This window comes from Clupea harengus, chromosome 23 (assembly GCF_900700415.2).
Source record: "Clupea harengus chromosome 23, Ch_v2.0.2, whole genome shotgun sequence".
Classification (NCBI taxonomy): Eukaryota; Metazoa; Chordata; class Actinopteri; order Clupeiformes; family Clupeidae; genus Clupea; species Clupea harengus.
Genome location: NC_045174.1, coordinates 19,870,535 through 19,885,516, shown reverse-complemented (window position 1 = coordinate 19,885,516; position 14,982 = coordinate 19,870,535). Strand labels below are relative to the sequence as shown.

General features: G+C 43.4%; 2 protein-coding genes across 2 annotated transcripts in view; both read right to left on the bottom strand.

Annotated features, from left to right (window-relative positions):
• Nucleotides 1–7,173, bottom strand: part of LOC105894025 (transmembrane protein 150A-like) — a 28,600-nt gene extending 21,427 nt beyond the window's left edge. Inside the window, exons 1-2 of the mRNA XM_012820500.3 lie at nucleotides 6,426–7,173; nucleotides 5,993–6,193 (exon numbers count right to left, since the gene is read on the bottom strand). Coding sequence (XP_012675954.1) covers nucleotides 5,993–6,057 — 65 coding nt within the window. The 5' untranslated portion in view covers nucleotides 6,058–6,193; nucleotides 6,426–7,173. The remainder of the gene's footprint in view (nucleotides 1–5,992; nucleotides 6,194–6,425) is intronic.
• A 6,742-nt stretch (nucleotides 7,174–13,915) lies between these two features.
• Nucleotides 13,916–14,982, bottom strand: part of LOC105894034 (elongation of very long chain fatty acids protein 6-like) — a 16,214-nt gene continuing 15,147 nt past the window's right edge. The window contains exon 4 of the mRNA XM_012820508.3: nucleotides 13,916–14,383. Coding sequence (XP_012675962.1) covers nucleotides 13,953–14,383 — 431 coding nt within the window. The 3' untranslated portion in view covers nucleotides 13,916–13,952. The remainder of the gene's footprint in view (nucleotides 14,384–14,982) is intronic.

Below are 14,982 nucleotides of genomic sequence, written 5' to 3'. Positions count from 1 at the left end.
ACTTTGCTGAGGAGGATTTTATATATATGTTCATGTATTTGTCACAGTTTCAAGAGTAAGCCTAACAGTTGCATTTCTAAAAGTCCAATCTAGAGATCACAGTAGATAGATCTGAGGAAGAGTGAAGAAGTTGTCTTCAGTGTAGAGTTAATTAGAGTTCACTTCTCCTTAGAGATACATAGATGCACTGCAGCTAACTGGCGTTATTAGCGACAACAGGAAAGGAAAAAACATGCTGGACTGGATGAACAGAACAGAAAACGTTCTGTTTTAGACAAGAGGTTCAGGTAACAGATACAATGTATAGTGCTGAAGGGCCAGACACTCTGTTAGTGGAGTTCACAAATACCTCACACTGCAAGTACAAAGAACACCTAACATTATTTGGCCATGCTGTATGAGATGAGCTACACCCCAGCATCACACTCACACAAGCCTTGCCACTGAATGCATACCGGTCATATGTAACACCGTGTCAAAACAAACGCTACATGAAGGAGACGTGTCTAGAAAGCTGGGGGAATCACTCACTCACTCACTCACACATCCATCACTTTGGAGCAGGCCACCCGCAAAGGTTATTACCCTTCTCCCCTTTCCTCAGAATCCGATACCCAACCTCTGACCTCAGTCGGCCACTTCGGCGTGAAAAGTCTTCAAACCTGTCTGAGGACCAGCCGCTTGTATGGCGGATCAAGAGATGCAGTGTGGAGTGCTAAGTGGCGTAAGCGTCGCTAACCTCTCACCCACCGCTAACCTCTAACCTGTAGCGCTAACACGTCGCTAACCTATAGCACTCCAAATGTCGTTGTATACGAATACAATGATAATAAAGGCTTTTTTATTCTATTTCTATTTTCTATAGATGCCCAAATAGAAGCTCACATAGAAATAGGCCTGGCCTGAATCTGATCCTGGTCTCTGCCAAAAAACATTCCACCAGGTCCATTGCAATATTGCAACGTACCTCAGGTGAGTACTTGTACTCCATGCCATTGCACTTTGTTCTACTTCTTAATCTTTATTTACTTTTGTTGATTTTAGTGGGGGTCTTATGCTCTCATACAGTGATCTGATTGGACGTTACGTATTGCTGTATTGTATATAAGCAGGTGCATAATAAATGATTGTTCTCTTTCCGGTAAAGTAATTCCGATGGCGAGCTGTGTCACTTATTCCTCCGTAAATGTGTAGATAAAGTAAACCGGTTATCCTATCCTAAGATGTACAACGCAACAGGTTATGGGCCCAGGCGGGACGTTGGAAACCGATGGAGCAGGTTATGCTTTGACGGAGATGAAAAGAACTACGAGATATGGGAAACGAAGTTTTTGGGCTACCTACGTCTTCAAGGGCTGAAGGAGACCATATTGCAAGAACCAGGCGAGGACGATGTTAATGACGAAGTTAAAAACGAAGAAGCCTATGCCGAGTTAATACAGTTTTTGGACGACAAAAGTCTGTCTCTGGTCATGAGAGAAGCGACTGATAACGGGCGAAAAGCTCTGACCATTCTGAGGGATCATTACGCAGGTAAAGGAAAACCACGTGTGATAAGCCTATACACCGAGCTAACGTCTCTACAGAAGGCAGCTAATGAGAGTGTCACAGACTACATAATTAGGGCAGAGACTGCCATTACAGCACTTCGAAATGCCGAAGAAAACCTTAGTGATGGACTAATAGCAATGATTCTGAAGGGGTTGCCGGAGTCATTTAAGGTATTTGCCATCCACATAACCCAGGGTGACGAGAAGATGGAGTTTACGGAGTTTAAAACCAAGCTGAGAAGTTTTGAGAGCACGGAGAAGCAAAATGCTAACTCAAGTGATGACGGTGTGATGAAGGTGACTGCCTCAACCTCGGGAGCTGGGGGAAGAGAGAGCATTACTTGCTTCAACTGCAATCAAAAGGGGCATATAGCTAGAGCATGTCCGAACGAGCAGCACCAGCGACCGAAGCAGTGGTGCAGTTTTTGCAGAAGTCCAACACACAGAAATGCCACGTGCAGACGGAGAATGGGAGATGATGCAAAGCAAGCGATTGATGCTGAAGAGGAAAACGAACATGGATATGCGTTCAAGATAAGTGAACGACAAATCAACGGATCAAGACAGAGAGGCCTGATGGTCGATACGGGCGCTACATCACACATAATAACTGACATTGAAAAATTCAAGAACTTTGACAACACTTTCCAGCCAGAGAAGCACGTTTTGGAATTGGCCGATGGAACGAGGACGTGCGGTGTCGCGTCAAAAAGAGGTGATGCAGAGATCTTTCTCATTAACAGCGAGGGCCAACGGGTGAAAGCGACGCTAAAAAGGGTGTTGTATATTCCATCCTATCCACAGGACATTTTCTCTGTGAAAACCGCGACGACCAACGGAGCTTCAGTGAACTTCAAACAGGGCCGTGACCAGCTCATCCACAAAGACGGGACCAGGTTTGACATTAAAGAGTACAACAGACTGTACTATCTGAACACTTATAGTGGTGAGAATGATGATGAGTGTAATGCATGTTATGATATCCAAACCTGGCACGAGATCCTAGGTCACTGTAACTATGATGATGTCTCTAAACTACAAAATGTTGTAGAGGGAATGAAAATCAAGGGGCCAGTCGATAGATCTAACTTAAATTGCGAGGTCTGCATACAAGGGAAATTTGCTCAGAGCAGAAACCGAGAACCAGATGAAAGAGCAACGGCAGCACTTGATCTAGTGCATACTGATTTAGCTGGCCCTATCGAGCCAGAAGCAAAAGATGGTTTTCGATATGTTTTATCATTTACTGATGACTACACAAGCGTAGTGTTTGTCTATTTCTTAAAGGTTAAAAGTGATACTGCCAAAGCAACCGAGAAATTCATTGCTGACACTGCCCCTTATGGGAAGATAAAGTGTATTAGGTCAGACAATGGCACAGAGTACACAGGGGGAAAATTCCAAGCTTTGCTGAGTAAGAATAGCATACGACATGAGACCTCAGCACCTTACTCTCCTCATCAAAACGGAACTGCTGAGAGAAACTGGAGAACTCTATTTGAGATGGGTAGATGTATGCTTATCGAGAGTAACTTGCCTAAAGAATTGTGGACATATGCCGTGATGACTGCTGCAGTAATACGCAACAGGTGCTACAATAGTCGGGTCAAACAAACCCCATACTACATGCTGACGGGAAAGAAACCAGACCTTTCGAAAATGCGAGTGTTTGGAACGGCGTGTTACGCATACAAACAGGACAGGAAAAAGTTGGATCAAAGATGCGAGAAGGGAGTGTTTGTAGGGTTTGACAAGAATAGCCCAGCACACTTAGTCTACTACCCACATACAAGGAAAGTACTGAAGCACAGGCTTGTGAAGTTCATTACGAAGAATGTAGTTGAACATGAAACTCAGACTGACCTAGAAATGACAGATGATGCTCATGGGAAGAGATTTGCATCCCCCATGCCCAGACACCAGATAGCTGATCAGACCCCAAAAGAGGACCAAGAGTCTAACTTGGTAGATCCAGAAATGACTCTCAGACAAGAGACAGACAACAGAGGTGCCATACTGACAGAAGATAGTTGTACACGCTACCCCAGAAGGGATAGGATCCCTCCTAAATACTTGAATGATTATGTGTCTGATGTTGATAGTGATGATCAGTTATTTGCCAATCTTGACTATTGCTACAGGATGGTGTGTAGTAGTGTACCACAAACTTTTGGTGAAGCCATGGATTCACCAAAGTCACTGATTTGGGCTGATGCTATGAAGGAAGAGATTAGTTCCCTCAAAGAAAACAACACATACACATTGACCACACTGCCAAAGGGTAAGACTGCAGTGGGGGGTAGGTGGGTGTTTGCCGTCAAAAACAATGCTGACGAGTCTGAGACGTATAAAGCAAGATATGTTGCTAAAGGCTACAGTCAAGTAGCTGGAATAGACTACAAGGAGACTTTTTCTCCAACTGCGAATATGACATCAATACGTACTCTGATGCAAATGGCAGCCCAATATGACCTTAAACTCCATCAAATGGATGTCAATACGGCTTATCTTAATGCTCCTATAGATTGTGAGGTTTACATAGAGCAACCAGAAGGATTTGAAGTCAAGTCAGAGACAGGTGAAAAACTTGTCGGTAAACTGAACAAGTCACTATATGGTTTGAAACAGTCTGGACGGAATTGGAATAGGGTGTTACACGATCACCTCAGTGAAAATGGATTTACTCAGAATCCAGCAGACAATTGTGTCTACTACAAAGAAACAGCGAATGATAGGATCATACTGATCATCTGGGTTGATGATCTACTGATAGCAGCTAGGGACAGTGATTCACTCAATGATGTGAAGAAAATGTTGACAGCAAGGTTCAAAATGAAAGATCTTGGAGAACTTAAGCACTTTCTAGGCATAGATTTTAACCAGAGTGAGGGAGAGGTAAGAATGAACCTAAAGCGATACATATCAAAAATACTGGAGAAGTTTGGCATGTCAGAGTGTAAATCAAGGTCGACCCCATGTGAACAAAAATTAAACTTGGATGGTGATGAGGAACTTAGCGATTCTAGGAGATATCGAGAGGTGATAGGCAGCTTGATTTATGTAATGACATGTACAAGACCAGACCTAAGTTGGATAGTCAGCAAGCTTTCACAGTACCTATCACAGCCAAAACAACAACACATGATGGCGGCCAAACATGTGATGAGATACTTGAAATGCACAATCAACAAGGAGTTATGCTATAAGAAAAGTAAAGAGGCACTTAAACTTGTGGCATATAGTGATGCTGATTGGGCAGCAGACCTGAGGGATAGACGCAGTACTACAGGGTATTGTGTAGGTCTAACTGAAAAGGGTCCTGTTGTGTCATGGAAATCAAAGAAGCAGCCAACAGTTGCGTTATCCACATGTGAAGCTGAATATATGGCTTTGGCTGCGACTACTCAAGAATGCCTATACCTTATACAACTATTGAATGGAATGGATAGTGAGTGTAAATATGTGCCAGTCAAAATCTTGGAAGACAACCAAGGAGCAATTGCTTTGTCCAAAAATCCTGTAAATCGTCAGAGATGTAAACATGTTGATATTCGTTTTCATTTTGTTCGATCAGCACTCAATGATGGCAATATAACCATTGAATATTGCCCAACAGCAGAGATGGTAGCAGATGTTATGACTAAGCCTGCAACAAAGTTTAAGCTCGAGCAGTTTAGACATTTTCTTTTGGAATGTAGCCTAAGCTGCCAAACAAACGTCAATGTGACAGATTGTTTTATTTTTGATTATTATTATTTATTTATTTTTTGTGTGTGTATTATGAGAGCAAGTGGGGGTGTTGATTTTAGTGGGGGTCTTATGCTCTCATACAGTGATCTGATTGGACGTTACGTATTGCTGTATTGTATATAAGCAGGTGCATAATAAATGATTGTTCTCTTTCCGGTAAAGTAATTCCGATGGCGAGCTGTGTCACTTATTCCTCCGTAAATGTGTAGATAAAGTAAACCGGTTATCCTATCCTAAGATGTACAACGCAACAACTTTAATTGTATTCTTGTGTTGTTATATGTAATTTTGTTGTATGCAGAGCTGACAATAAAGTCTTTCAAATTCAAAATTCAAATTCATGTGGCCACTGCTGTCTTCGTACTGTGTCCACTTAGCGTTGTAGATGAAGGGGTATTACCAGAAGCACTCACTGTTTATAACAGTCTGCTTTAAGCAATTTACTTGGTGATTCACTTGGCGTATTACATAAACTGTAGATTATTTATTCTTATAATGCCCACACGTTCGTACAAGTTTGGTATGATAAACAACAAGTGATGCCAACAAGCCAATTTACGACTAGCCGCCTCCTCTGTGCTCTAAAATCACGAGGAACAGTTCCCAGTCATAAAGCCATAGACTCTAAGGTCTTTATGCTGTATACAAAACACACAGATTTGCTAATGATAACAGCAGAGATGTGAACTTACACCACCCATGTTCCCGTGATGATGAAGACAGGCAAACTGATGGGTAAGATCACCCACAAAGACATGATCAAGCTCCCGCTTCTCTCTAGGACCGTCGCCAGAGTCTGCGCAAGAGCGCAGTGAGATGTTGAATTTGTGTTGTCCGGAGTCCTCTAAGAAAACTGCTGTAGGCGATTCATAGTCTGTTTCCACCAAATTAACCTACATTGCAAAATGAAAGGAACAAAATACTTAGCAACTGATCAAATAGCTTACATATAGCATTTTTTTTCCACACTCAATGTAGCCTACAAAGTCAAATCATCATGAGAAGTAGGTATATCATAATTATTAACACAATCGGCCTCCCATTATTATTATTATCATTATCATTATTATGATCATACAAACAATCTTATTGAAATCTGTTATTTAAGTTCAGAAGACAACATACCTTCCGTGCCTCAAGATGTAAACCACCAGGTCCTTAAAAGTCTGGCTTTACATTCAGTAACTTAGTCCTGAAGTTGAAAAATAAGAATACAAAAAAACATGTGTTTTCCTCTACGATTTCTGCAAGAGTATGCTGTGGCCCAGTAACGTTGCAAGTTTGTTCGAGTGAGCAGTAATCCAGGTGTTTCTGCGCTATCTCTCTCCCTCACACACGCCTTCTGTCATAAACGCGGGCTGCTCTAGGTTGAGTTGCTTGAAAACGTGGCTTGTCTCAGCAACAGCCCCTAAAATGATCCAGCTGTTGTAACTCCTGCCCTCTTTTCTTTTCGTCAGAGGAATAGGCTACATGACACAGTGAATGATTTCCCCAAAACATTAAACTCGCCTGTGCTTGGGAATAAAAAGGATGCTAGGGTATCAATTAGCTTTAATCTCGTCATTAAGGCTATGTGAGCAAAGGTTATGAGTTGTTTAACATCTTTAGGCTACAGTAGGCTATGGACATTTGTACTGCGCTTAGACACGGGGGCCTGCAGTCTTATCTGTCATTCATTGATTCGGTCAAATAGAGCTCGGGGTAGGAACGGAGATTGAATGATTTATGCTCTACAGTTTAAATATAGAGTTTAAATTTAGAGTTTAAATGCAGTGATCTGTGACGTGAGTGGAGGTAAAGTCTAGAAAAGGATGCAGAAGAAGTTCGTGTAACAGCAACAGACAGAACCGCTGCTTATTCTGCGATCTAGTGGGTGGTGACAGTTACGCTGTTTTTTTTTGTGTTAAAATAACCACGGGAGGAGGGCTCTACGGAGAGTTGGTACAACTACGCACGAGGCTGCTCACGTGCACCTTGGCCGTACCGGGTCGATGTCTCCAGCTTTCTTTCTGACAGTCAGCATCACTCTGAAAACGTGACCTTTGACATAACTGAGAGTGGAGAAAGTTGAGCCGTTTATCTTCTTAGGTCGACCTATACTCAAGGGAATGTGAGACAGGAATACGATTAATGCACACAACACAAGTTAAGGGTGTGTGCCATCAATTGAAACCTTACCAGTGTGCCTGACTCAAATAGACACAACATATGGGGTCCCAAAAGTAGTGGTCTTGTGGTTCAACTTGCCCCATGTTTGGAGTAAATTGATCCAGCTGACAGGGTAAATTGAGCCGTTGACAGTTACTAACTATCGTCTTAACCAGATTTTAAAGTATAATTCTAAATATAACTATTAATACTTAAATCCCCCATTCTGCTGATTTTACTGGTGTTCATGAAATATAAATAAAAATAAATATTACATTGACATTAACAAAATGGCTACGAAGTCACTTGGATTAAGAAATAGACATGCAAGTCTTAAATTGTATGAAACTTTTATTCTTTTGAGGAACATTCACATCCTATGTGATGCTTCTACATCTTCCACAAGAAGGTAAACAAACACTAGGGCTATAGCATATAACTATGGAGCCCCAGTTTATTTTTCTTCGGAAATTACGTGGCACGACAGCATATGCTACATCTAAAATATGAAATATAATATTGGTTATTCATAGGATGCAATACTTAAGTAAACACCAAATATTTTACTAGAATTCATGTAAATATGATGAGGTGCTTTACACACTGCCAGTTTATCAGCATATATGATATAACTTCTTACACAAAGGCAAATTACTTTTGATCTTTGACTGATTAGACCTATCCCATTTGAACTTACCCATAACTTTTTGGACGCTCGTCCATTGCTGCTTTGTTATGGCTGTCACGGTGTTGTTTAATTAGTATCATAGAGAAAATGAAAATGTTCTGAAGTACACTTTAAGTCCACAAGGGGGCAGAATCTGCACAGACATCCCACATACCGAAGAACGATGGCAACACAGCAGGCAAAGCTTAACTAACACAAATAGGTCCTAAGAGTGTGCCCCCCTTAGAGTTAACTTCTTGCTTAACAAAATGTTAGATTGAAAAAAAAATGCTTGGCACAACTATCACTTGCTATGCTGGTGTTAGAGTCATCAACTTTACTTGAGATTACTAAAGATTACTTTTGAAGTTCTTGCAGACTTACATTTCAATGCACATACGAGTGACAAATGAAAGAAAAACCAACATAGAGTGCCTTAGTAAGGCGTTGGGCTTCCGCCAGCCACCAGAGCAGCTTTAGTGGGCCTTGGCATTGACTCTACACGTCTCTGGAACTCTGCTGGGGGGACGGAACAGCGTTGCTGGGGGGATGGAACAGCGTTCTGGAACTCTGCTGGTGGGATGGAACAGCGTTCTTTCTGAAGATATTCCCTTGTTTGGTGTTTTGGATGATGTCGGAGGAGAGACACTGGACTGTCAAACCTGCATTCATTTTTGTAATGAGGGGTTCATGCGCTACAACCCTACTGTAGTATCCCTATCCTCTGCAAATTATTTTGCTGAAACAGTCTGATCACGTCCAGCATCGCCATTCTCAGGCTGAAAAAAAGAGCTGTTCTTCTGTTTGTCCTTACATATCACACTAATGTATCACAGTATCAAATGTGCGCAGTGGACCACAGTTCCCGACCCTATTTACCGATGTCTTTACCACAGATCTAAGCGCAGATGTCACTGTTCCCATTTAGTTCCCATGTCTGTGACTCTTCAGTTGTTCTGTTTCTCCACTCAATTATTCAGTTTTCCTTTAATTTGTCACCTGTCTGTACATTTATATTAGAAGTTTAAAACACATGTGTTAGATATTTAAAACAAATATTTAAAAAGTATTATGTTTGTAGAGATGGCACAACAATAGAATCAACTTAACCCGAAATTCACAGATTCCAAAAGACAACACAGGATGGGTGACTCAAGTAATTCAAAACATGGCTTTATTGTTACATGTACATTATCATAACATGTATATTAAAATATCAAAAAAATGACATTGAAGCCCTTCGGCTGTTCATCTGTCTGCATCTGTAAGATGGTCACATCAGGCAGGTGGACAGACAAGCTAGCAGACAGCCACTCTATAGCCATACTACTATCAGGTGCCTTCTGGATTGTGTGTGTGTGTGTGTGTGTGTGTGTTTGTGTACATGTGGAACTTCAGCACAAACGAAATTACACAACAAAAACACACAAAATCTGCGAGTAGAAAAGACATTCCACCGTTTGGCACGCACCTGCGTGTGGTCTGATGCATGTACTTTACATCTGGAATGCAAAAACACTGGCTCGCTTAGGGACAGACAGGTGGAATGTGCGGAAAGTAATGCGACCGTCAATATAATCATCGTGGCGGATTAACGCCAGTCATAAATCGGTGGCTGTGTGGAAACAGTAAGCCATGACGTGGATTCGCATAAATGCACACAACAGCAAGGGTTTGGCGGCTTTCAAGTCGGTACCAAAGAGTGCAGCATAGAGAAGTCTAGTGTGATGTTCCAGAACAAAACACGTCATTTTAAGTAGGCCTTGCATCATTTTAAGCGAGTACAACGTACTTACGCAATGTACATCTCACGTGAGTATGTATGTGTTAACTTAACCCTTGCCTTAAGAACAACTTGGAACAACACGTGACTACATATGAAACTACTCTCTATTCAACAATTAATGAAGTATTAAGTGCACAGTCTCTCTGGTTCCTTAAGAAATAACGTGGAACTGAATTACGATCGGAATTGGCAAAACAAAATAAGCATTCAGCAAAATGGCCTTCAGTATTCAGGATAATATGTGTGAATGACTTCATCAATGTTAATGGTTGAAGATGAGCAGAAACGTTATGACAGGACAGGTCTGTAATTATGGTGAAATAAATAGGATGGATCTACGTGACATCATATGCATCTCATTGCCTAACTCTCCATTCTTCAGGTTCAGTACTATCAGGTGAGCTGTAGTCTTCCCCAAATCTAACAGTAACCCCACACACTTCACTATCCCAGTTGACCTTTGACCTTGTCAGGACAGGCCGATATCTGAGATGGACACAGAGCTGCCCGTGACCCTCAATAGTTGGGTTTCCATCCAACTCCTTCACATATTTTGAGCGCATTTATGAAAGTTCGGCTAAAAGAATTACAAGTAGTCCTAATCAAAGGAGGAGTTGTGAACAGCTGTGGGGTCAAAATTAGAGGTCGTCAGGGCAACTTAGTAAAACATAGTAAACATAGTAAAATCTCAACAAATGTCGCATTATACCCTATGCGAATCGGGAGTTGATCCACCGCCCTCTAGCAAATCAATTTCTTATTTGACTTTGACGCATTAAAAAATTGGATGGAAACCCAGCTGATGGCAACACTGATTTCTGGTCACAAACTCACAGCCATGAAACAGTTTGAGGACACAACGATGGCGTGACAATGAGATCTACACTGAAGACAGCGGCTCTCCACACAGTACAGTGCATTGTTTTTCTTGCTATAGAAAGGCCGGACACAAGATAGTAAATCAGATGTTAGGATGTTTTAAGACACACATGTTAAGAAAGAATAACAACTGGCAACATTCCCCAGCTGCTTTTAAGAATGGACTGGAGTAGCACTCATACTCAATCTGCTTCTGTTGTGTTCTACTTTGTTTTCCTAAGAAAATAAATAAACTCTAAATGATATCACTAGTCGTATACAATGAGCACAGTGTCCTGATAAATTGCTGCCTCCCTGTGTGGAAGCCTGCCCGCTCTCTCTCTCCCACACAAACCAGGACAATTCCTCACTGACTGTAAGACGGATGTGGGGGTGTGCTAGAGTGTCTGTAAGACGGGTGTGGGGGTGTGCTAGAGTGTCTGTAAGACGGATGTGGGGGTGTGCTAGAGTGTCTGTAAGACGGGTGTGGGGGTGTGCTAGAGTGTCTGTAAGACGGGTGTGGGGCTGTCTGAAGTCCTGGCTGTCTGTAAGACGGGTGTGGGGCTGTCAGGAAGTGCTAGAGTGTCTGTGGGAGTCTAGATAACAACTGACTGGGGAACTGAACGGGTCAGAATTAGGGTCAGATCTGTTTGAAGGACAGTTGTGGTTCTGATCAAGGTTAGATCTTGTTGGTGTGAATCGGAAACAGCACTCACAGGTTCGGGCCCATTTACAGAAACGGAACAAATAAAAACAAACTGAAACAAACAGATTTTGAAAAAGGGTGCCGGGCGGAGCAGTAACTTGCATGGACAGATCTGGTTTGAAGGACAGATCTGGTTTGAAGGACAGATCTGGTTTGAAAGACAGACTGGTTTGAAGGACAGATCTGGTTTGAAGGACATATCTGGTTTGAAGGACAGGCTGGTCTGAAGGACAGGAGATCTGGTTTGAAGGACAGATCTGGTTTGAAGGACAGGCTGGTCTGAAGGACAGGAGATCTGGTTTGAAGGACAGATCTGGTTTGAAGGACAGGCTGGTCTGAAGGACAGGAGATCTGGTCTGAAGGACAGGAGATCTGGTTTGAAGGACAGGAGATCTGGTTTGAAGGACAGGCTGGTCTGAAGGACAGGAGATCTGGTTTGAAGGACAGATCTGGTTTGTGCCAGACACTCACAGACCTTCCCTCACAGGCTCCTCAGAGGGTGCATGGAAAACCTGGAGATCTGGCAACAGGGACGGTCTTATCAAGGATCAAAGGTGGAGGGCCCTGAACGTTTCAGTGTTGGACAGGGCCCCCCCCCCCCCCCCCCCCCCGCCCCAATATGCCAGCCAGTGCATCTTTCAGCACCCTGTGAAGAAGGCTGACCTTTGCCCTCCACTGTCCCTCGTCACCCCACAACAGTACGAGACCGTGTCAGTGGTTTCGTGCGAGGTCGCAGATCTCAGTTTTGCCCAGGGTGCTCTGGAGAGGTGAGCCGAGTTCTGTGAGCGACGTGGGAATGTGTTTTTGACACGCCAATCGCCGTCACGATCTCAGATGAGTATCTCAGCTAAGGCAAACGGACGTGTTTAGGCCTCACACCTACTAGCACACCTACTCAAACGCATTGTAAAACTCTACTAATCATAAAACTCTACTCATCGTAAAACTCTAATGAAAGCTAAAGAAACAGACCTTCAGGTGAGTGACTCCCTAGACTAAGTTGGATATCCGTCTCCAAGGTAAAACACGGCCTCTCTGTAAGCTACTGTGTGCTCTTAACACATGTTTCGAGCCAAATGATAAGCAACTTGAATTAGAAGCGCACAGACTATGAAATCCCTTCTGGAATTTTCTGCATCAACAGGTGTGCTATCTCTACATCAACACACTGTGCATTCAACTGCAAGCCATTCACACAGAATACACACACTAACACACACACATACACACACACACATATACGCACACACACACACACACACACACACACACATACACATACACACCTACTTCATTTCATTAGCATGCTCAGGAGTTGGTTGACAGGTAAAGTTTGAGAAGATCATCAGTGCATTCTCAGTCTTCCAGACCACGAGCAGCTAAGCCTCTTAGCGCATTGGTCTCCTTGTTGCGTTATCACTGGCAAGTGTGACCAGTTCACTGCAGCCAACACCTACAAATAATGTCTAAACGCTTCCTACTTTCCAACATCATAGTCAATTTTATATACACTCTCAGTGCATGTGGGGTAATTAGAGAAAGGAAAAGTCTTTTCTAAAGAGGTCAGATACATTTTAAATGCATACATGTTTTAAAAGCAGTCCCTTCGAGCATGGTTGCTTGTAAACGGCACTAAAGGAAGTGGCTTTAACTGGCTTCAGCACACCTATGGCTATGAGATTCACTGTGTTGCCTTTAAGGCAGTGGTAAAACGGCACTGACCAAAAAACGACTGTGGTGGTCAGTAAATTATTTGTCCACTGGTACGAGTACATTCTGCTGTTCTCATACACACACACACACTCCCATCATCACATCCTGCCAACACACACACACACACACACACACACATACATACATACATACATACATACATACATACATACATACATACATACACACAACCTGCACATATCTAAAAGGTACAAGCATGGGCAATCAAATCAGCATTTACTTTTTTCCCACTGGCCTCTTAAAGGTACACTCCACAATTCCTTCTCTTAAAGGTGCAGTCCGTGATTCTAATCCAATCAAATCTTTTTTTTGAAATTCATGTAATTGCTCCTCACGGTCCTCTAGCTGTCGAGCCCAGCCAATCAATACGGTGCTTCAGACGCATGGGAAGGAGGGGTGTGATTCAATTGGCTGTTGAGCTCAAATATCAACAACCTTTCGCGAAAATCGAAACTGAATGGCGGACTGCACCTTTAACTGGCAATGTATGTGGGGGGGTGGGCTCCCTCACTAGCCTCGTCTTCATATGAGCATGTTGCTGAGGGGGTAGTTGCTTTTCTTGGTCAAATTACTTCGTCTCAGAGGGGGCTGGGGAAGGGATGGCTATCACCTGTTTTTTTAAAACAATTATATTGTGGAGAGGGTAGCTGGTTCGCCCCGTAGGCCATAACTGGCCTCTTAATATGGCCATGTTCTTGGGGGGGTGGGGGTGGGGTTGGAGGGGGGGGGGGGGGGGGGGGTGGGGGGGCAGGCTTACTCAGCTTTGACCGTCTTCTCCGCTTTCCCCCCCCTGACGTAAGACTTGTAGAAGAAGAAGACGAAGAGCACCAGGTAGCTGAGGTACATGACCACGCCCCAGACGACGTTGCGCACGTTGCTCGGGCACTCGCTGGCGTCCATCCACTGGTGCACGGAGCCCAGCACCACCAGGCCCATGGCCATCTGCAGGATCTGGGTGGAGGTGATCACCATGGCGACGGGGCGGGGCAGGCGCAGCCGGGCGGCGCGGGCGGCGTAGTAGGTGTACATGAGCGAGTGCACGCCGTAGTTCATGGTCATGAACCAGCCGCCGCCGGCCACGCGGTCCTTGTAGGAGTACCAGGAGTAGATGAGCACGGTGATGTGGTGGTACCAGTGCAGGAAGATCAGGGGCTGCTTACGCAAGACGATGAACACCGTGTCCCCTGGAGACCAGAGAGAGGAGAGGGGGGGAAGGTCAAGAGAAGAACAAATGTAATTATGTGATATGAAGTGAGGGTAGAGAAAGCATTACTAACAACAAAAAAAACGATGAAAATCGTTCAAACAGGCCGGTCTAATAGATCAGTCTAATAGGAATAAAGGAATAGATGTGAGAAACAAAATACAAATAATAGTTTAACAAGCCAGGTGGACGATTAAGACCTCGCCTGAAAGTCAAGTGAGGGTTGAGGAAATAGATGTGACAAACTAAATAAAAAGAAAGAAACGAATAGAAGTGGATGATGTGGACACTGACGCAGACACAGAACACAGATGATCACCTTCAGGGAGGGAGAGAGCTGAAGGTCAAGATAAGGTCAAGAGGGCATAAGAGGAGAGGCGATATGATGAAGAGGGCACACACACACACACACACACACACACACACACACACACACACACACACACACACACACACACACACACACACACACACAACACACACACACACACACACACACACACACACACACAATAACACACACAATAATAATAGGGAATAACTTCATAAAATCACAAACAGGAACAAAGGAGTGCAGAG